Raw genomic sequence first — 22,435 nt, forward strand, 5'->3', positions numbered from 1 at the left:
AGGGGAGGCTGAATGACAGCCTCCTAGACCAATGTGACAGGAGAGGTGGCGATACCCTTCTCCAATCCATGGTCACCTTGACACAGATATATAATGGAAAAATAAACTAAGGGCAGGGTCTTCTGCCCTGCTGCTCTGTTGCACCCAGATCTGTGTCCCCAGTCTGTGTTCCTGGTTGGGCCTCCACGGTGATAACTGGCGCCTATACGTGGTCAAGTTGCAAGCTAGTGAGGAAAGAAAAAAGAAGAAAGAAAAGAAAAAAAAAAAATCTGCCTTCTACAGCTGCAAAAAGAAGAAACCCACGATGTTCTCAGAGGAACGATTGATGATGGAACTGCTCCACTCCTTTTTGTTGTCCTGTGACGCTGACTTGACCAGGAAACACGTGAGAGAACTGCTTAGCTGGGGAAAGAAACTTGGAATTTTTTATACTGCTGAAAAGGCACTTTATATTGGCCCATGGAGAACCCTGGGAAAAAGCCTTTTCTCTGCCGTCCTTGACGGAAACTCTAAGGCAGGCACTCTTTTACGGGCATGGACAACAGTCTTCCCACTTCTAAAAGAGGCTGGAGAGGACTTTGAAGTTGATTCTGGGCTTTCGACAGGAAGCAGGACTGGCTCCCCTGTGAGCTCCGTCGCTTCTGACGAGGATTGCTCTGATGCAGGGTTGGAGCCGATGCAGGAGACCCCCACCCCCATGTCGGGGGTTGGGCGCGCCCAGCGGGGTTTTTGGAAGGGCGGGGAAGCTTTTTTCGGTCCGCTCCCCGCGCGGTTTGCCGGGCGGGGAGCTGGGGTGCCGAGGGGGCGGAGCGCTCGGCATCGGGTCCCACGCCGAGCGCGGGGGATCGCCCGCGCCGCCCCGGGCCGCCGTGTCGCGGCGACCCCCCCGCTGCCCGCCACCGCTGCGGGGTCCGCCCTGCAGCTGCCGCGCGGAGCCGCGCCGCCTCGGGCCCCCTGCGGGGAGCCGGGGGGGCCGCCGTGCACGGCGTGCACGGCGCCGCCCCCTGCCGCCGCCTCCCCGGCCCGCCCCGCCCCGCCGCGACCTGCTCCGCGCAGGATTCGGCAGGCGAGAGCGGCGGGGACGGCCCCTCCTTGCCCCGTCCCCCCGCCGCGCCAAATGCTGTGCGCGGGGTCGCCGCCGCCGGCGGTCCGTGCGGTGCCCGCAGCGGCGCCGCCGCCGCCGCCCACCGCGCCGCGCCCCGCCCCACGCGTCCGGTGCCGGTCCGGCGCCGCGGGGGGAGGGCTGGGCGCAACGCTGCCCGCTGCTGCGGGGCCACCCGCGATGGACAGCCCCCCCGCGCCGCCGCGCGGCCCCGCCGCATGCCCCCTCCGTTCAGAGGGGACGGGGCCGAGCGCTGGAGCCGCAGAGCTGCTGCCGGCTCTGGCCCCGGCCACCGACCCATCGGCTGATGGAACAGGAGCTGAAGGCTGTGGCCCGTCGGCCACGCCTCCCTGCCCAGCGCGACAATCGCCCCCCCCGCTCAGAGAGGAGTCTGAGCGAGCCACTGTCCCCCGCCCACCCCCCCTACGGGGCCGGGTCGGCTGTGGGAGATGATAACGGGGCAAAAGCGTTGTCTGATGTGCACGCTTTCCCTGTCGTGAAATCGGATGAGGCTTTTAGTTCTGCATCCCAGGTGAACCAGGCTGCTGACCTAAGAGAGCTGCTGCCTGAAGATGCAGCTTTGCCCGAGCCAGTTCAGGGACCTGTGGACGTGGTTTCACAGCATCATAGCCATGATGACCCATCATGGGCAGTCCCGCTTCCCTTATCAAGGGACGTAGCAGAAGATAATATAAGCTTCACTGAGGCAATTCAATGGATCAGTGCAGAATTTGAGGATCTGATCTTTCCTTTTGTAATAAGAGGTCTTGCAACAATGATGCTTGAACCTCAACAGGTTTTTACCTTTGAAAGAAATTGGAAATTCCTAGCTGGACAAATGGCTGTCGAAAATAGCCACCTGCCTCGAGATGATCCCTTGTTTGGGGTCGGAGTTGACCTACTTATGGGGAGGAGTCAATATGCTTGCCCTGATGTGCAAGCTGGCCTTTCTTTCATGGTTTTAGATTCGTGCAGATACATAGGGATATCTGCATTGATAAAAACCAAGTTATCCTTCTCCCCAAAGGAAGACTTCTTAGACATAGCACAGAAGCCAGAGGAAGCTTTTAATGAATTTATATCGCGTCTGATGCATTTTTTAAAGACGAGAGTCGAGGATATAACTTTGACAATGATAATTTTGGAGCAATTAGCAAGAAGCCATGCTAATTCTGCTTGCCAGAGGCTCCTGGAAACCATTCCGGAGACTTCTAATATCCTGGAGATGGTCCAGACCTGTGCAGTTCTAAACACCTGTGATTGTATGGTGATGACCCCAACGGCTGCTTCACAGCCGGCAGAACAGAGGCAGAATGATGGACATGAGACAGAGGCAGATATTCAGCCTAGTGGAGAACAGGAAAAGGAGGCACAGAAAGTGACTCCCTTGTTTTTCTGCGCACAAGGTGTGGGTCCAGACCATACTGCAGAAACTTGTAAAGCAGTGGGTCATGCTGAGACCACGCCAAGCCCGAAAACTCGGAGGCGAAGAAAAAGACGAAGACGTCAGGGGGACGAAACAGTTTCCCAAGCTCTAGAACAAGAGCAAAATTCTCTGGCTGGTGTACAGCCATCATCTCAAGTGTAGGAAGTGTTGATGTTGCCACATAGCTATGGTCAGTTTTCCTTGGACCTTGCAGTGGGTTTCTACGTCCACATCCTATGTTGCATGCATTCTTTGAGAAAAAGTCAATTGCTCAATTTGTGTTTTCTAAGTTCTCTATCCTCAGGTTCTGCGATCCATGCTAAGAAGGCGGCCACTGAAAGTCTGCTGAGCTGCCTCAGGTGCATTGGACTGATCCTGTTTGATCCTGAAACTTTGTGCACCCTGTGCCACCCTAGTGCCACCCATCACAGAAGCCTCTTCGAGATCTGATTGACATGGACACGGACTGGCATCCTCTCTTTTCCTATATGGCCTCCATAGAGACTTTGGATCCTGTGGAGCTGCTGGACAAGGACAGACTGAAGCAGTGTGATGCTGAGAGCCAGCGGACTGTTAATCATGGACTTAGAGGAATTGTTTGCTATGGCTCAGTTTTATGTATGGTAGACATTGTGACCTCTGTGGGGAAAGTGCACGTTGTTTGGGGGTTGTGGTTTTGGGACAGAACTTTTGGGGTTCAGAATTTTGAATTGAGTGATTAATTTTTCTTGGAATGCTCCTGCCTTTTGCACCGTATATTCCCTTGTATCTTATAAAAATTTAAATATATGAGGGTGTTGGTTGAATTATGTTAGACTATGCTCGAGATATTTTGAGCAGATTATTGCAAGGGGTTCAGGGTGAAACCCTGGGTAGCAAAGGCAGAATCAGACCAACATGTAGCCCTCACACCGTCACCTAAATGAAGGTCGGTGAACTTTATACAGGTTTTTTTTTCTTTCTTTTTTCCTGTCATAGAATTGTTCATTTTTCTTTTTTTGTTTTCTTTTTAATATACTTAAAAGGGTGAGATGTTGCCATGAATTTTCCTGGTTTGCTAAGCGTTCATATTAAAGGAGAAACGTGCAGTTTCTCACGCTGGTGAATTGTAAACACAGGACCATGTTTTGTAAATATTGGCAATGTTATGAATACTTTCTCCAAGAGAAGGGGAGGCTGAATGACAGCCTCCTAGACCAATGTGACAGGAGAGGTGGCGATACCCTTCTCCAATCCATGGTCACCTTGACACAGATATATAATGGAAAAATAAACTAAGGGCAGGGTCTTCTGCCCTGCTGCTCTGTTGCACCCAGATCTGTGTCCCCAGTCTGTGTTCCTGGTTGGGCCTCCACGGTGATAGTCCCTCTCTTGAGTGGAAAAGAAACATGACTCGGTGGCATGTAAGAAATAGACTTAAACTAGTGGGATGTGGAGTAGAACCCTAAAAGTTTTTTTCAACTATTTTTCAGTCTTATAGGCTGACTGTTGAGCCATTTAGGATTATAACAATGTAACTCTTATTTTGAAGATGCTTCAGTCACTAATGTATGTAAATATTGCTTTAAATTGGAATAGCCTTACTACGCGATTGCCAAAAGCTGGAGAAACTATCCTTGGACATAAGTTTTTTGTTGGTTTTGGTGGGAAAGGAGCCAACCAGTGTGTCCAGTCTGCTCGACTTGGGGCCAAGACCTCGCTGATCTGCAAGGTAAGCGCTGACCTGCTCTTCAGTTACAGCTGAACTGAATGTTCATGCAAATTCCAGTAAGCCTTTTGGTCACTTACCAAAGAGCTTTCGGTATGTTTTTAGGTTTTTAAAATCTCTCTCTAATTCTCCTTTCTTTTTCTTATTTCAACTATAAATTTAAACATGGAGGAGGCTGTTTAAGAGCACTGCCAGAACCAAAGACTAGTTGGCTACAGATCTGACAGAAATTGCATGTAGAGAAGGCTTGCAAAACTTAGGTTGATATACCATGGAAAAGAAAATTGGAAAGAGTTAGACATGTTCAAAGTTTAAGAAATCTTGATTAGATCCCCCTGTTACAGCAATCAGCACTTCATTGATGGCATTAGGTGCTGGAAGCTACGGTTGCTCTGAAATGTACTTTGTAGATGATTAAAAATCATACACTAACAGGCCCATGACAAATTTGAGAAGGAATGTAAAAGTGCTTTGAGGGTTGAATCATTAGCTCAGTACTTGAGATTAAGATAAGGTGATCATATCCAAATTCTAGCACCTTTGTGTGCTATGGGATATTTTTGCCTGCTTTTCTGAAACTTCTGATATATTAAAGCTCTGAAGACATGCTCACAGACCATTGGGCTGATTCAACTTGGCAGATGCTATATTCTTACAATGCTTTTCTTTGATTTTTGTCATTAAACATTATAAGTTTTGAGTGATCATTACTATGGTTAAGATCAATTTTTTTCTTTCTGTAGTCTTTATTGTCCATCCTGTGCTAACTGTAGATGAAACTTCAAATTGACTGGACATACTGAACATACTTTGTTTTTTGCCATAGCTGGGGAGGATGGTAAATTTGTTGGATCATTGTCTGTCAAGGATTTTTTGAGAAGTATTGGAAATGTCTCAAGGAAGCCTTCCTCACTGTTCTTTCAATTCAATATTTAGACTAAACAATGTTAGTTATACATTTAAATTACACCTGAAAGCATTTCTATGAGTTATTATCACTAGTTGTTCTACAGTGTGGCGTTGGGGTTTTTTTGGCAATGTTTGCGCTTCTGTCATTTTGTGTATATTTGATCATCTTTGCATTCAAGAACGATCAGATTCAAGTACAAGATGAACTGGCAGCGGATTCCCTTCTAACATTTCCTGCTAAATGTTAAAGGGGTTTTTTTTCCATTGCAAGTGTGAATTTTGCTTTCTTTTTTTTAATGGTCTAGGCTTTGCTCGGTGCAATGGAAACACATGTATTCGTAATAAAATTTAGTAGCTACTATATTTTCTAAGTACTTTTCAAAAACATATTTCAGTTATTTTAGTAAAACCCAGTCTTCTCTGTCTTTCTGTCTTTCTGTCTTTCCATCTTTCTGTCGTTGTCTTTCCATCTTTGTCTGTCTGTCTGTCTCCCTTGGTTTTCTTTCTGTTGTGTATTTGTTGGAGAAAATGTTAGCATTTTCTATTTTTCTGTTTTTTTAAACTTTGAAATTTATTATTTAGTGCTTAAAAATTGCACTTTATAGCCTCACAAAATACTATCTCTTCTCATGGAAGTCTCGTATACTGTCTTATATCTGCATAGGTTAATGAGATATAAAATTTCTTGCTTAATAAACTAAGAAGAATCTGGCAATAATGAGCTTCTACAATTAAATTATTTTTACTGCAACAAATAATCTAAAGTATTCAGTAGTTCTTTAGCTGGATTGCCCCTCAGCACATACTCAGTGCTCAGTTACATGCTTCTATTTTGGTCATATTTCCCAACATTTTTTATCCAGCATGGGTGCAAAAATTACTTCTACAATCTGAAGTTCAGAAAATGGAATCAGCATTAATACTAAAGGGACATTCCATTGGAGTGTGGCATCCTCTTAGTAGCAGTGTAATTTAGACAAAGGATGTCCTTAAAAAGACTGGAGATAGATGTCTCAGATCAAGTGACAAGGAATTTTTCTTACCTTAGAGCTTTAAAACACAAGAGACAGTGTTTGGTGAGGGTTTGAGAGACAGAGTGTTATAATGACTTACTGTTATGACTAGAGATGCCACAGAGTGCTGTGGAATTTAATGTAAAAATTGTAAAAAAAGTTTAAAAATTGAGTTTGAGTAGTGGAATTGCAAACAGTGTTCTGCTTCCTGCCTGGATGCCTCTGCAAGTGGCCACTGTTACTCTGAGTTATTGATGTGTATCACAGTAGCAGTCAATTTGCTCTGTCCTGTAAAACAATGCACTGGTGGGATAGTTACAGAGAAATTTCAGGGTAATGAAGAATCTAAGCAAATAAATTAATTGCTCAGGTTCATACAAGAACACTGTTGCAGTACTGAAAAAATAACAGTGTTCTAGAGAGATTCTAAATTCCCCTAACTGTTTTCTTTCTTTTTGTCATGACCAATCCCCAAAAAATCTCTTAGGCATCCTAGAATAAGATGCTGGAGGGATGTTGGTCAAAAGACATTGTATTTGCTGGAAAAGATCCTGCTTTACTTCTGACAAACAATTTGGAATGAACTTCATTGGACATTGCTGGTATTGCATATACTAAATTTTGTTTAAGCCATGGCTGCATTTAATTCCTACCTAGAAAAAGGAAGTGTTGTATTACCATGTTGTGTAGTCTTTTAAAATCATCCGTAAGACAAATTTAAGTTAAAGTGCTATAAGCTAAATTCTCACTTCTTTATATGAGTGTAGCTGTATCTCACATGCAGCCAAGAATATGATGGGTATCATCAATTGTTTTTTTCCTTTTGTATTACTGTCTTATGCTTGTCTTTAGTACTTGCTTAATTCCCTAATGACAAAAAAGAGTAAACACTCAAAAGAAGAAACAACATATAAATAAAAATTATCAAGAGGTACATGCTTCTTGTTGTAAGTAGTTTTCAGGTACAGATGAGTTCGATGTTTAAGCTGCTAGAATTCTAGTTGCTATGATGCCGGCCAGCTCCTTAGCTGGCAAATATGATCATAAGCAGGAAAAACCCAGACTGAAAAATACTGATGTAATTCCACTTATTCTGACATGCAAACTGTGTGACAATAATGCTTGTATAAATGGCTTTTGTTGTCAAGAATTCAAGAAAAAAGAAATGCTATTTCAGCACTTAACAGTGTTCTGTGGTCAGCAGACTAAGCCATTTATTTTTCTGTTTATCCAGTAGTCCATCTAGCAGAGTCTGTGCAAAATCAGAAAATATTTAAAGCAATGTTATATAATTTGACATGGTCAATAAATATGCCTTTAATCTAAACTGAGTCTGATGCTCAATACTCTTGTCTTCCTTGGGGGTAAAGCCTGAATGGAGAAATAAAGTCCTTCAAATGCACTAGGATTAACTGGGCTGGATACTGATGAACTAACATGGAAAAAGGTTTCCAGAGGAAAGTGACCTCCTTGGGCACCCACTGAAGGGCTTCCCTCCAGCACTGAGATGTCTTACTGCGAGCAAAAAGTGCCATGGCTGCTCTCAGCGGGTTTGACAGGTAAAGAGTAAGGGATGGATGGCTGTCTGTCAGTCATGCAGGGTGAAGAGTGAAGGAAGGAAGTTTCAGCTGAGCTTTTACAAGAGAGTTATGAAATATTTTGCTGCTGAATTAACTGAGCAGATTGTGAGATTTGTTGTAGAGGAATTGTAGTAGCAAGGGAGGGAGAAGGTGGTACCATCAGACGGAATGTATTCCAGAGCTGTTAGGCTGCAGAGGTGAGCACAACTCAGGTTTAAATTGTAGATGGCTGCAGTCATCCAGCCTAAAGCAGTCAGAAGGGGCAGCTTCTGATAACCTGCTCTGTCTGACAAATTGGGAGTAGTCAGAAGTACAGAAATACTCTAATATGCTAACAATGAATAACATAGTGACCCAAGAAAATGTTGGGTTGTTTGGACTTTTTTTCCATGTACTAGAGGATTGTTCCATCTTGCTTGACTATTCTGACCCTAATTGCTGTCCTCCTTTGCTGAAAGACTGGGACTATCCATAATAATGCTTTAGAAAAAATCCTTATAGATGTCGTAGGAAATGGAAGTTTCAAATCATGGTTATGCAATCAAATACGTGAGAAGAAGGATCATCCATCTGTGACACTTTAAATTTTAGAATTCTGAATCAAAGTATTCAATTCTTGTGATCACTAGCTGGTGCTCAGGCCTTCTCCAAGCTTTCTGAAGGACTGAACTCATAAATAGACAAATTTCTAACAACAGCCAGTAGAGACAGCTGCTTTTGTGCTTCTAGGAACTTAAGTACACCATTAGCTATGTAGTGCTGTATGTGAGAAGATGGGTAATTGGCTAGGGCTCCTCTAGACCCCTAACCGGTATCTCAATTTGGCTTCTAATCTGAAAGGTGTTTCTTTTTTCCACTTGCAAAAGTACTTTTTGTAGCATTGGTTAGTCTTTGACACTGCTTGGATACACAGCTCACTCTTGGAATTGGGAACACCTGCTATGCCTGCTGAAGACAGGCTAAGAGTGGTGACTCAAAAGCTTTGTTGGCTTTATAAATATATTTTAAATGCTTGCATGATTATAAGTGAATTAAACTATTTTGCTCTCCATGTACCTCATCTTCTTTGTTCAGCTTTTGTAATGCAACAAAAAGAAATTTATGTTAGTTTGAATAAACAGCAAGCAGAATTGTTTTCAGCTAAAAAGATTAATGGAACTGAAATTACAAGCTTTTTAACTTGCTGTTGGAAAAAAATAGACCATAGCTTGACTCCCTAACTCAACTTGATCTGCTGTTGCTGGATAATGCAAACAAAAAATGTTGAATTTCTAAACACACATTTAGTACTGAGAATTGCAGAAATTGGTAATGCTGTGTTTATCATCACTTTCCATCCCATAGACACAGTTTGGTATTTTTCCACCAAGGGAACTTGAGGTAGAAAATTCAAAATACAAACTGCAGTTAAGAAGGACACCAGAATGGATGTCAATGCTTTCAATTCAAAGCTGAAAAATTCCAGACTTGTCCAGATTTTAAAATCCACAGAAGTTTCAGTGTCAAAGGAGCACAGGGATTGTACAAGGATGAAACTTGAATATGGCAACATGGGTGTTTGTAATAGAGCAAGAGAAAACTGCAGAACACTTTTCTTATTGTTTGTTAATGCTATTAATATATTTCTACCATTATTTCTTAATTTATTATTTGTTGATTAATAAAGCGAAGGGCTTCAAGACTAAAAGTGTTGTATTTAAATTACAGTGGAGCATTTGGCTGTGTAAAGATGGTCTATTTATCCTCTCACCTTTCTGTAAAGAAAATCCATTCTTTTATCTTTTGTATAGGTTGGAAATGATTCCTTTGGCAAGGATTATGTTGATAATTTGAAGAAGAATGGTATTTCTACAGGTAAAATTTGCTTTAAATATTTTGTATTTTTTTGAACTTCAAAAACTGGTGCTGGAGGATTTTTTTTTTTACCTTATTGGATATGTTTTACCATTCAAAACTATGAATAACTATTTTGATGCAGCTGGCAGGAATGATTGAATATGAGAGAGAATATGGGAACTTCTGAAATCAGCTGTACCACTAAAAATAAAATGTAGTATTATTACCTCTAAACTTCATGATTACATCAGTGCAAGTCAGCTGAAGATAACTTGCTGTTATGCAATTGTTTAGTCTGGCATCATTAGATAATAATGCCTGGTGAGAAATTGAAAAATTCGTTCTGATTACTCATTTTCAATTTCATGTTGTCAGAGGAGGGATGGAGTGCAAATTCAATGGTAAGTGCAGTACATTTCACCTTTACTTTGTGAACCGACCTGTGCAGTCATTTTAGAGGCTGCAGCTGATGATAGCACACATACATACAAAAATCAATGTTAAAAGGCTTTCAGAAAAAGGGAAAATTAGGCATCCACAATATTCTATTATCTTTTCACCCTTGTAAAATCAGTGCCCTCTCTACTGTGCACTGCTTAACTATATGATCACATTTTTGTCTGCATGGCCCATGTCTCCTTTGGGCTGGACAGGAGTGGACAGATGTAATCACTAGTGGTAATTCAATATTCCGTTTATCTCTTCTGTTTAATGTGCAGACACAAGCTTAATCTACTGCATTATTCAAATCCTGCCTTAAAGACAAAACTATCACTATTTTGTGGGCTTTAGGTTTATTCATTGTGTATCTTTCAACTTAGGCGAGAAACCAAGCAAGGATGCCATGAAAACAGTGTCTGTTAGTGTACAGTTTTGAATGTCTCCAAAGCATGCCTACCTCATGTCTTTGATCGTGCAAATGAAGCAATTATAATTCATTGCACTTAATGAAAATGCATATGCCACAAAGAACTTTAACGTTTTCTGATTTCAATGATTGATCTTGCAATCTTAACATCAATTTTTAAATAATCTTTATAGCAACAAAAGAAAAGCGTAGGGAAAAAATCCAGAAATTCCATCATATTGCAGTTCATGGCTACCTAGGTAGATCAGTTGAAGGATTGGAATGGTTAGGTCCAAGGTCCCAATTTCTGCTGATTGAGTTAAAAATATCTCAGAATTGTGTTGGATTGTCACCTCCTCTGTTCATCAGCCCTGGAGAAAAATAAGATGCACTGCTGGTGAGGTTGATCCAGGATCCTAACTTGTATTCCAAGATCTGGAGGCAAGGGTGATTCAGTGTGCTCAGAGCTTTTTGCTCAAGATGGTCTTATTTCAGTCATGGGCTTTTTGTCCTGGTTTAGTCCCTTTCTAGCATATCCCCGTTGTATATAAGGATACTGGGTACTGGATGAAAATCCTTGGGGTAATGCCAGTTCTGCCAGCTCTCGTATCTTGGGTCCTTGTTGTATGTCTTCTTTATGTTGTTCTTCTGTTTCCTAGCATAGCAGCTTTTCTTTCCAATTCCAGTCTGTTTTGTAGTTTTCCCCTTTCCCTGACTTCTTGTCTTCCACAACCAACCAGCCACCAGTGCTGCTCAGACCATTTAGATCTTTATTGATTTGTTGTTCCTTTTCCCGCATTTGAACCAGGCTACTTGCTTTTCATGCTGCAAGAGCATTGAGAGTACAGAAGACACACATTCTCTGCTTTCAGTTCCAGTGTGCAGACAGAATTCATGGTGAAAAGAAGCTGTAATTTTAAGGGAAGTCCTGCTCTGAGCCTGGTAACTGAGCTAGACAAGGGTACCTCCAGGGCAGGTACCTGCAAGACGTCAGCAAAACCAGATGAGCATGACGTAAGGTGTTTTTCAGCCTTCTTCACACTGGAGCAGATTGTTAAACTGGACACAAAGGCACATCTTGAGAAAGAAGCCCACTTTTGCCCAGTATTAAATCCATGTTCTAAAATGTTAGAACACCAGTGCTCCTTAAACAAAAGGTCACCAGAATTTATCTCAAATGGAGTAGTAGGTTTTTTTCAAATACCGTTTTTGGGGAAGAAAAAAGAAACTCTCAGCTTTTTGGTCAGTTTTTTGCTACAATGCTGCTGTTTTATACTACCAAGTTCCTATCATTGGTTGATATTTGACAAATTTTCTGTCAGCTGAAAACAGGTTCTTATAGTAGTAAACATGGAACAATCATTCTAACAGACAGTGCTGCCAGCATTGTGTTAATTTCTCTGAATAATAATCCAAAGAGGAAACATATAACCCCACTGCTGCCTTCATAGCATTATTTAAAATATTGCTGCTGAAATGCAAATCTACACAGAATGAAATGCTGGGTTGTTCTAGTATTTTTGTTTTTCTTTAGCCTTGACTCTATTGTTTCATTGGATAAAAGAAATATTTCCAAGTAGGAGTAGAGTGCCTGAGAAGGCTGTATAAATAACATGCTTTCTCTAATGCAGAGATGTAGCCAAATTAAAAAATGTTGGACTCGTATTTCTGTTTTGTGGGTGTAAATTAACACTTTTTGTTGTTGTTAGCTTCTCTGGCATTGTTGCACATGAAAGAGTAATTAGCATTTTTAAATTGCTGGAGGTTATGGGTTCATTTTAGATTTAATTCAATTAAACTGTGTCACATGCTATTGGTTGAAAGTAATGTATTGAACTAGTGCATGCTCTAACTTTTCCCTTTCTTAGCATTTGTAGGTCAAACTGCAGATGCTGCTACTGGAACTGCTTCAATAATTGTCAACAGTGAAGGTACATATTTCTGCTCTGAATTGTCCTCTTTGTTCTGCCTTTGCAGCCATTAAAAAAACCTTTGCCTTGTCACTGTTAATTGTGGATTTTTTTTTCTACATTTTTCAATTTTTTGAGATTTTAGTCACACTTCATTGCACTTCTGTTTATTGCAGGCAATGTAGAATTAGGTGCTTAAAAGCAGCAGAATCATATGCTTTAATTAGTAGTGTGATAGCCATATTTCAGTCAGCCAGCTGAACTATCTAGTTTTACATTCTTGAACATCAAGTGTATTAGAAGGTTAAAGCTCTCCTGTTCCACTACAACTTACCCAGCATTTTTACTATAGAATCATTTTGATTGAAAAAGACCTTTCCAGATTATGGAGTCCAGCCATTAACCCAGCCCTGCCAAGTCTACCCTAAACCATCTCCCTAAGTGCCATATCTACATGTCTTTTCAATACCTCTAGGGCTGGTAACTCAACCACTTCCCTGTGCATCCTATTCCAGTGCTTGACAACCCTTTTAGTGAAGAATTTTTTCCTAATATCCAATCTAAGTCTCCCCTGGTATAACTTGGGGCCATTTCCTCTGGTCCTATGGGGGAAAGCTTTGCCTCCTCAGGATACCAAGTGAGTCATTATGCCCTCAATCAGGAAAAGGAATTGTCCTCCGTATAAGTAGAAATATTTCTGTTGATCTTGTAATTTTACCACAAATGTTGATTTCAAGTTGCATCTTCAGTGATGAGTACACAGTGAAATGGCTTTTTTTCTGTGTTAGTTTGCCTTAGCCTATGCCTTTGCTCTTATTTTGCAGGGGAAGAAATAAAGATTTGGCTTGTTTTCATATGCTTTGTCCAGACTTCTAAACTGTCCTCAGAAAACTTTGTATCTTTTCCTCAAGCATAATTTAATCAGCCAGGTGATCTGCCTAGTTTTATACTGTCCTGAACACACAGTATATTAGAAAGTTAAAGCTCTCTTTTCCTACTATGACTTACCCATCACTTTTACTATATAACAGTTTAGGTTGAAAAAGACCTTTAACGTCATGAGTCCAACCATTGACCCAGCACTGCCAAGTCCCCCTCTAAACCATCTACTTAAGCGCCACATCTACATGTCTTTTCAAGCTATTTTCTCAAGCTATTGAGAGCCCTTAAAAGAAGTGTGTCTGGATCAAAATATAGACTCAGGACTGATAATGTTTATGCAAACATAACAAATTAAATGTGATTGGATTAGTTCACTTTTGGAGTTGCTAAGAGGCCTCATTTCAATAGTTACCACAGCTTAGCTGACACATCAACTTACCAAGCTCCTATGTAACCTGATGGTTGTACATTGGGCTGCAGCTCAAAATGGGAAAGGAAACATAACTATTTACTCACGCAGCAAAACTGGGAAGGAACTGTGACTAAAGGCAAGCCTGCACAGGAATATTCAGGAAAATTAGGCAAATTAGTTGGAGATGTGAGTTTAATTTTCCCTAAGTAAGATTAATCTAAGCCTTGCATGGCAGCTCTAATTCAGAAATAAGGTAATGCTAATACATTGGATAACCTGGATAGCTGCCTGTTAACTTCCACCTCCTTTTCTTGGCTTGGATCAGCAGGTAGATTACACAGCAACTCCTGACACTTCTTATTCTGCCTACAGTCATTATGGCCATTGTAAACAGGAGAGACAGTGGGACTCCACTAGTGCTCCTGGGCCTCAGTGTTTTGTACATGTCTAGCACTAGGCTTGCTGTCCAGAGTAGTTGAATAAGAACCAGTCTTCTAATTTCCCAATTCATATACATGGCCAGCTAAGATAAAAACAGTCTAAACTTGAATGAGCAGAGGATGACCTGTTCAAATTTTACCATCAAGAATTTTTCTGAAGGATAAGGAACAAAACAATCTTGTGGATGTTAAACCTTTACAGGCACCAGGAAAGAGAAATAAATGTTTGGGGACATGAGATTCACAGTGGGCTATCTTACGTGGTAATGTCAGTGTGAAGAGTATATGACGGTCTTGTGATTCACACATTGACATGAATAATGCCTAATGCCATGTAGTTTGTGCCTCTGAGTAACTGAAAAATCATATGCTAAGTTAGCACTGGCCTCAAATTTAATTTAAAATCTAGTTGAAGAGCAAACCTGGTCAGAACTATGCTCTAAAGCAAACAGATGCACAGAATTGGTAATGTTTCTCGTTGTTACTTCTCTCAAAAACCATCTGGCGCCTGAATTGAGTAAATTGCAGTAAAATAGCAGTACTTATGTTCTTTGCTGTTGCAAGAGACATTTTCTTTTTTTTCTGTAGAAACCTGGCTGATTTGACCTAAACAGGCTTTACAGCAGTTTCCAAAGGGCTTGTCTACACATGCGTTTTACTGCAGTGGCTGTGCTGGCATAGCTGAAACACCACAGCACTCAATGGACTGATGTAAAGTAGTTTCTTCTAATTCTAATTATACCTAAAAGGGAAGCATTGGAAGTTGGAGTTGGTGATGGTGTTTTATGTTAAGATGAGGGACAAATAAAAAAACATAGCTATCATCTCTTTAAACTGACAAGTTTTCATTGCTGCATTGTTACACACCTAACCTATCCTTCTTACCAAATCTTTACAAGTATTGACGCTTGGAGAAATTACCAACTCAAATCAACTGAGAAAATCACGGGGAGAAGTAGGAGATATGCAAGTAGAGGGTGTGCTGTGATGTTTGAGGGAAGGCAGAGCAAAAGAAAGCTGTAGAGAACAGAGTCGGATGAGGCTCTGAAGTAAATCTTCCTTGATGTTACCTCTGTCTGTCTAACTGGTGCTGCAGAATTTCTTGGAAGTTTTTGACTGGTTACTGAATTGCAGAAGTATGACTCATCTGCTATTGTAATTGGCAAAGTGCTAAAAATTGGAAACTATCAGGCACGTTTGATACTTTCAGAGTTGATTATATTCTGGGACAATACAGTATCATTTCAATAAAAGATAGAAAGGTTCCATCTCTGCTTTAATGCAGAATGGTAGAGAGATGTTGAACGAGTTTATAGAGCTGCACTGAAAAATGTGCAGCCCAGAGATGCTGCAAAGATTCCCTCTGGGCTGGTCTCAGTAATCTGTGCAGAAATATTTCTGGGACCTTATGTTCCTTTCAGGTGCTCTCTTTTACGCTGCTGCCTTTTCTGGAAGTTTTGTTGTACTAAACACAAGCTTCAGAATACCAGGATCTCATACCCTTCAGATCTCTACTCTCTCTCTTAAGGATAAAAGCTGGTACATCCAGCTGCTTAACACATTTTCTTCGAGGTGCATCTCACCACTTCGAACTCAAGGTTTTGTTTCCCCTTTCAGTCTGGCTTCTTGCCACTAGCTCTGTCACTTAGCACACCTTCTGCTAGCAATGTGATTTTGGATGGCAAGAGCTCCATAAAGTGATGATGTGTGTTGTGCCTTTACACACACATGTGGGGAGGGAAAAACCCTCTTTGAGGATAATTTTTTACATGATTACCTCTGAAGATTCTTGCAGCTTTGTCCACATCTGGTACTGACTGTTGATGGTGCCATTATGTTGGCCTAACTGGACTAGAGGTTTGAACAAGTCCAACAACATTCATATTCCTATTCCTAGAAAAAATTCAGTGGAGGCACAACAGAGTTGGGCAAGTCATGATTAAAATTCTCTTGATTATTGCAAGTTAGGACTTGGAGCTCACCTGCACAGAACACTGCATGATAACCCTTACTTGAGACAGGCATTGTGCTGACTTTATGATAAAGTTATTAATCATTCATGAACACTGAATAGATGTTACTTTGTAAGTTGAGTGTACCTTCAGTACCAAAGCACAACTAGTAAAAAAACATTTAGAATATATGTTTAGGTAAGGCTAAGTAAACAAGGAAAACTTAGAATACATATGCCAGCTTGTTTGTATTATACTTTCCATAGAGGAAAATCTTTGGTTTGAACCTTCAGTTTTATGAAAAAATGTCACCTAAATTTTAAAGACTTTCTACATACAGACTTTCTTCATGAACTTGAATATTTTGTGTGCAACTCTTCAATATTTCTAACAAGTGGTTGCCTAGAAATTATGATACCATAACATACCCCAAACTCACCCTCATATTCATGAACCATGTGAATTGGCAGCATGCTTTTCTTGTAACATTCTTTTCTGGTCACAAATAAAATTTTCTTCTGTGTGAATTATTATGCACAAGCTCTGCAGCTATTGTTACGATGGCATTGTTTGATCTGTTTGATATTTTGATTAATTCTAAACACTACTGATAGTCTTTAGGCTTGTCATCCAGTTGTAAAGAAGTTTATCGCACTTGGGTGTTTACTGTTTTGACATTTGATTTTTCCACTGGCACTTCTCATCTGGAGTCATCTATAAGATGACCCTTGTAAAAAAAATCTGGCTTGAGTTATCCATCTTTCTAAGAACTGGCAGTAGCAGTTTTAGAAGCCAAACTTAGGACAGTTTTTTTAATGTATGCAGCATTCATCCTGACTGGACCCAGTCCCCATCTGGTATAAGCCTGTGCAAGCTTATCAGTTTCATTTAGCTGTTACAGCTTATAGCAAGTGTGAATATGGCCCTTAATATTCTAGCTGATGTCTGCAAAACTCAAAGTTATATAGATGTTCCCATCAAAACTGATATTTTTAGTCTAAGAAAAGAGATTTTAGAATTAACAGTAATGCTGTAAATATATTATTCTGGTATGGGTAATGATTTGCCTCACTGGAGTAGTTTTAGAAGTTAGGTCTACAGTTTAAGGTGTCACCTAGGGTTAAGAGAGGTACACAGACTTTTCTGGACAATAGTTTATCTCCTTCTCAAACAGATACCTATGATATGTAAGACTAACAAACCTTTTGAAAATATTTGTCTCTTCTCCTTGTTGAAAGAACACAGAAAACCAATTTTTAGAAATTAGTTTTCTTAGACTTTTCTAGTGTTTAGTATTTTTCTTAATCTTAAGAAATTATTTCATGTTGGACAAGATAAATCTCACCCCTCTTTGCCATCTGTCTTTAACTCTGTTGTCCTTGATGCTGAATTCCCATCTGATTTCCCTGGCAAGAAATAATTACTTTCAACAAAATGGTTGCTGCTAATACAAAATTTTATATTAATTGTGGGTGCATGGCTCCAGATTCTGCCTTCATGCACCCTGATGCAAGTTTGTGGTGACTGCTATCACTCAGTTAGTGTGGTGTATGTAGCTAAGAATGGGGGGAGGGGTTTCCCTCCAGCTTGGGTTTAGTCTTTCTGGACTGTTGCACCTCAGTAGGTTCTGCATTTCCCTGGCAGGTTTGAAAGCAGACTCTAAGGCTCTGACCTTTCCCAGTTACGAAGAAAATCTTCAGACTGTGATCCAGTGTAGCATGGTCTACCTTGAATTTGTATATAGGAGTTTAAGCAAACAGCCCTCCTTACTGCCTTGGGCCATTAGCTCCAAAGTCTGATAATAATATACATGTCAGTACAGCTAAATAGTTCTGTAGAGCAAGATAATGCAGCAAGACGTGCATAGAGTCTGAGATTCTAGGAAGCACAGAGACCGGGCAGAAATGAGAGAGATTCTTGTTCCTGTGATTCCCTGTCTTTTACTGCTTGCACTGCTGCACCCTAAAGCTATCAAAATACACTCTTTGCAAAATAGGGGCAATTTGCCTTTGAATATTTTCTCAACAGGATTCAGATATCTTTGGTAACATTTACTTGCTGGGGAAGGTTTTTTGTTTTGTTTTCTTTTGTTTTTTATCCAAGATGCCCATCATTGTCTGTTGAAAAGCAGGGCGTTGGCTTTTAAGTGCTGAGGTTTTGCTTTTCATATGCAGCTGTTCTGTACCAAACCATTGACAGCAGAATTGCTTTGGAAAGCTTGGGTCCCTCCCTCTGAGATCACTATATTATTCTTTCCATTGTCCTGCTTTTTTTTTTTTTTTTAATGTATTTAGGGAGAGAAGCTTTGCACGTTCTTAGTCGAAGGACTTTGAAGTCACATTCAACAAAAATAATGTATTGAAAAACATAAATATTTATTTGCAGAGTAATTCAGTTCATTACAGAATTGGTAGCCTTTAATGATTGGCAGTCCTTAAAGGAATGTTCGGCGGGGGCGGGCTGAACCTGTAAATCAAGGAACAACTGACTTATTGAAGTTAATACCTGAGTGATTAATAATAAATTTTAATTTGAAGGCACCCATGCCTGAAGGTCTCTAAGTGTTGTAACAGAGATTAAAAAAAGAAAGAAGCTGCAATAAAAGAAGGTGATTTCTGTGTCTGAAGAAAAACAAAAGAATATTTGGAACCTACGTAAATGAACCTCACCTAACTGTAAAACAAACTACAAGAATAAAAAGGATCTTAGATGTGCATTGAGACTGCCATGCTTCCACACGCACAGCTTTGCTTAGACCATTCTCCTGGCCACCTCTAAGAGCAGAAGAAACTGTTGCCCACCTTCTTTACTCACTTCTAATAAAACTTTCCCTAGACACAGGCATCAGCTTTCTGGGCTTTGGTGACAAGCTGGTTCTGGTTTTCGTGATGGTTAGGAAGCCTAGCTTGAAATGTCTCAGGTGAATGGTGCAAGCATGCTTCTCTGAAATCTAAAGAACATGCATAATTTTCTTAGCTGTGTGAAATACTTTTTGTTCCCAGCTGATGGGAAAATTAAAATTTTTATGCCATTTTTGGCATATGTATTCAGTAATCACATTGATGCTTTTCTCTTCCAAATGCTACTGGAATATTTTAGGAAGATGCAAATATCAGCCTCAGTGTGTATCCACCATCTCCACTGTAACTTGTGCAGTGCTTCTTTAGAGTTCACAGAAGACATCAAAATAAGACTGGGGAATGCCCATACATGATTTTTCCCAAAGGAATTTATCTTGCATTTATTGTGCAGTGTTGGTTCATTAGTACATCGATCTTTTTAATTATCCTCTGAAATATTTGTGTATTTGAAAATGTCAGCAATGCATAGAATTTTAATGGGGTTTTTTGGAATGTAAATTGAAATACTCATCAGAAATGTATTGTAAAAAGTGCAAGGAATTGTTTTACATACTTTATTGCCAAAGTTAAAGTAAAAAATACAATATCTTCTCTTTAGGACAGAATGTTATTGTCATAGTCCCAGGAGCCAACCTGCTTTTAAATTTTGAAGACCTGAAGAGGGCTTCTGATGTCATCTGTAAAGCCAAAGTGGTTGTTTGCCAGCTAGAAATAACCCCTGCTGTTTCTCTTGAAGCTCTGAAAATGGCACGTGCCAGTGGAGGTAATTTAACATAAGCTGTTTTCTCTCTTTCATTTGTGCTGCATGAAAAATACTCTTTATCATGCTTTCTAAATAAAGATCCTGTAGTCTATTCTGGTTTCTGTCATTATAGTTTTATTTAGAATTGAAACAATAGCCAACAAATTCATGCTATGCTAATGAGAATGAATTTTCTTTAAAGATTTTGCAGTGTTAACCTTGGATAGCAAATCAACTCATACCCTTACAATCTCCCTGTATATGTCTGGTGCTGCCTTTCCTCCTGTTTTCCTGCTGTGATTAAATACAGTATGATGTTGGTAGGTCAGGAGCTATGGGCCTGACTCTGCTATGATTCCAGAGCAAAACAGGCATAATCAATACAAGTCAGTAAAGTTCCACACACAGGAAAGTGAATGAAATTACCTCAAAACCTCTATGCCCTTGTTCTCCCAACATAGCAGTAGGTATGGCTGTGGTTTTTTGTACAGGGACATCCTTAAAATAAAAACAAAGCTTTTTCTTCCTAACCAAAATTCTTAGAGTGTGACTGGGCATGATGCCATTGCAAAGACAGTCATGGTATGTGAAATTATTAGAAGATTGTTACTGTACTATACTTTTAAATGTAGAGCATTGTTCTTTCAGTGTAGCATATATGTAGATGAAAGCTGATACTTTGCTTGAACAGGGTGGGATTTCATTATCAACATAATATTTTTGTTGTTTAAGTGCCTGTAATTCTTTGAGTTACTCAAGCACAATTACCACAGTATTTGAACACTAAGTAAATAATTATGCAAGAGAGGCATCTATATGAGATTAAAAAATGTTTTTCCCTTCTATTCAGAAGATCAGACTGGGATGGGTACAGCTTATAACATAGTCAGTCATGCAGCAGATCAGGAATGGAACTGGGATCAGAACTTACTATTTTCTTCAAGCTGGGTCCAGGCTAGCTCCAGTAGATCATGGCATGCTGGGATTGTGTGCTCTCCAGTTCACCTTCTGCACCATGACCTGTTGTGCACCTGTATTTCTGTCATTACATTTTATGAAAATGGATAACAGCATTCTTAATCTAATGGTTAATGAACTCTGGTTGAATCATGAATCAATATTCATGACTTATTTTGTCTATTTCTAACTCTATGAACAGTTTTAGCAAGATGCTTCACACTTTTGTCACCCTCCTATGGCAAGATGCCAGCCTGTGACAGAAGAAAAGACAAGATTTTTTAAAAAGCAATTGAAAAAATTCAAACCTCATACACAGAACAGACATACAAGCACTTAGCAACTGTAGACAATATATCAAGAGAAGATAGTAGTTAACTGTGGGCCAGCTGTAGTTCTGTGCTGTCACTATATTATCATTCTGCAGCTCTTCTGTCAGGGAAGTTTGGTTGCTTATGCTTTAAAACAATAGGCTACACATGTTCAAATGTCATGTGCCATCAAATGTAAGTAAACAGCTGAGTTTGTAGCACTGTAAAAACCTATCTGTAGCCAACACTAAATTGTTAATGCAATTTCCCTTCTTTTAGCATGCAATACCCTCATGTATTATGTAGCACTTCATGTTAGAATGTTCACTTGACTATTTTTGTGTAAAGCAGATGCATACCCAGATGCTTCAAACCTCTGTTTCAATGAGGGGTTTTTTTCTTGTTTTTCTTCATTCTTACTGAAAGAAATAAACATAAGAGAGAAAGAATATGGAAACTCAAAACTCTTTGATTCTTTTCAGTGAAGGTTATCTGGATCTGTAAGCTGGAGAGGGATATCTCATCATGTCATGTACATGTCATGACATCCTCTCATTCGGGCATTGATTATTCATTATTTTTGTGACAATCGGTGGGCAGGCAGGAAGGAAAGAAGGAAGGAAGGAAGGAAGGAAGGAAGGAAGGAAGGAAGGAAGGAAGGAAGGAAGGAAGGAAGGAAGGAAGGAAGGAAGGAAGGAAGGAAGGAAGGAAGGAAGGAAGGAAGGAAGGAAGGAAGGAAGGAAGGAAGGAAGGAAGGAAGGAAGGAAGGAAGGAAGGAAGGAAGGAAGGAAGGAAGGAAGGAAGGAAGGAAGGAAGGAAGGAAGGAAGGAAGGAAGGAAGGAAGGAAGGAAGGAAGGAAGGAAGGAAGGAAGGAAGGAAGGAAGGAAGGATTGTGAATAACTATATGAAGTAGGTATAAATTGTAGTGGAAATCTGACTGGACAATTAAAGGGTTTTAGTGGTTGATGGTGAGAAGCTGCTGTGGCTTCCAGAAGTCTGGTTTTGGGCTTCTCTAATGACAGACTCCATAAAAGATGGCTGATAATGCCCAGCATATTAATGATGTCATGAAGAATGAACTGGAAGTACCCTCAGTTAAAGGTTCCATGTCACTTGCAAGAAGCAGATCTATTTTTGGATGCTTCAAGCTTTTAATCTTGGGCTACACTTTTTCATAACAGCTGTTTTTCTGTGGTTAAACTCTTCATGATTTCTGCCAAAGCACTGTGGTTGCACAAACCAAGCAATGGAAAATGCCTCCCACCCTACCCTAGCTTTCGAATTATGAATACCAGCTACCTTAAAATTTACTTAAGAGTTAATGGCAAGGGAGCTTTCTTTTAAAGATAAGCCTTCACAACAGTATGGAAACATGCCTGATTTTAGCTGTATTATCTACCTCTGGAAAATAAATACGTTTCACATAGCCATCAGAAAATTGTTAAGAGCTTCACAGCTGGCTTCCCCTGAGTATCTGTCCATACAGGCACTTGTCCATTTGGGCAGCATGACTTCCAGTGTAATTCCTGAATCAGGCTTTAGGCAAC

At 40.3% G+C, this 22,435-nt stretch overlaps 1 protein-coding gene across 1 annotated transcript in view; it reads left to right on the plus strand.

Annotated features, from left to right (window-relative positions):
• RBKS (ribokinase) overlaps positions 1-22,435 on the plus strand; it is a 77,525-nt gene that overhangs the window by 20,578 nt on the left and 34,512 nt on the right. Inside the window, exons 2-5 of the mRNA XM_063390841.1 lie at positions 4,107-4,239; positions 9,529-9,592; positions 12,290-12,352; positions 19,477-19,641. Of these exons, the coding sequence (XP_063246911.1) occupies positions 4,107-4,239; positions 9,529-9,592; positions 12,290-12,352; positions 19,477-19,641 (425 nt within the window). The remainder of the gene's footprint in view (positions 1-4,106; positions 4,240-9,528; positions 9,593-12,289; positions 12,353-19,476; positions 19,642-22,435) is intronic.

Source organism: Prinia subflava, chromosome 2 (genome assembly GCF_021018805.1).
Source record: "Prinia subflava isolate CZ2003 ecotype Zambia chromosome 2, Cam_Psub_1.2, whole genome shotgun sequence".
NCBI lineage: Eukaryota > Metazoa > Chordata > Aves > Passeriformes > Cisticolidae > Prinia > Prinia subflava.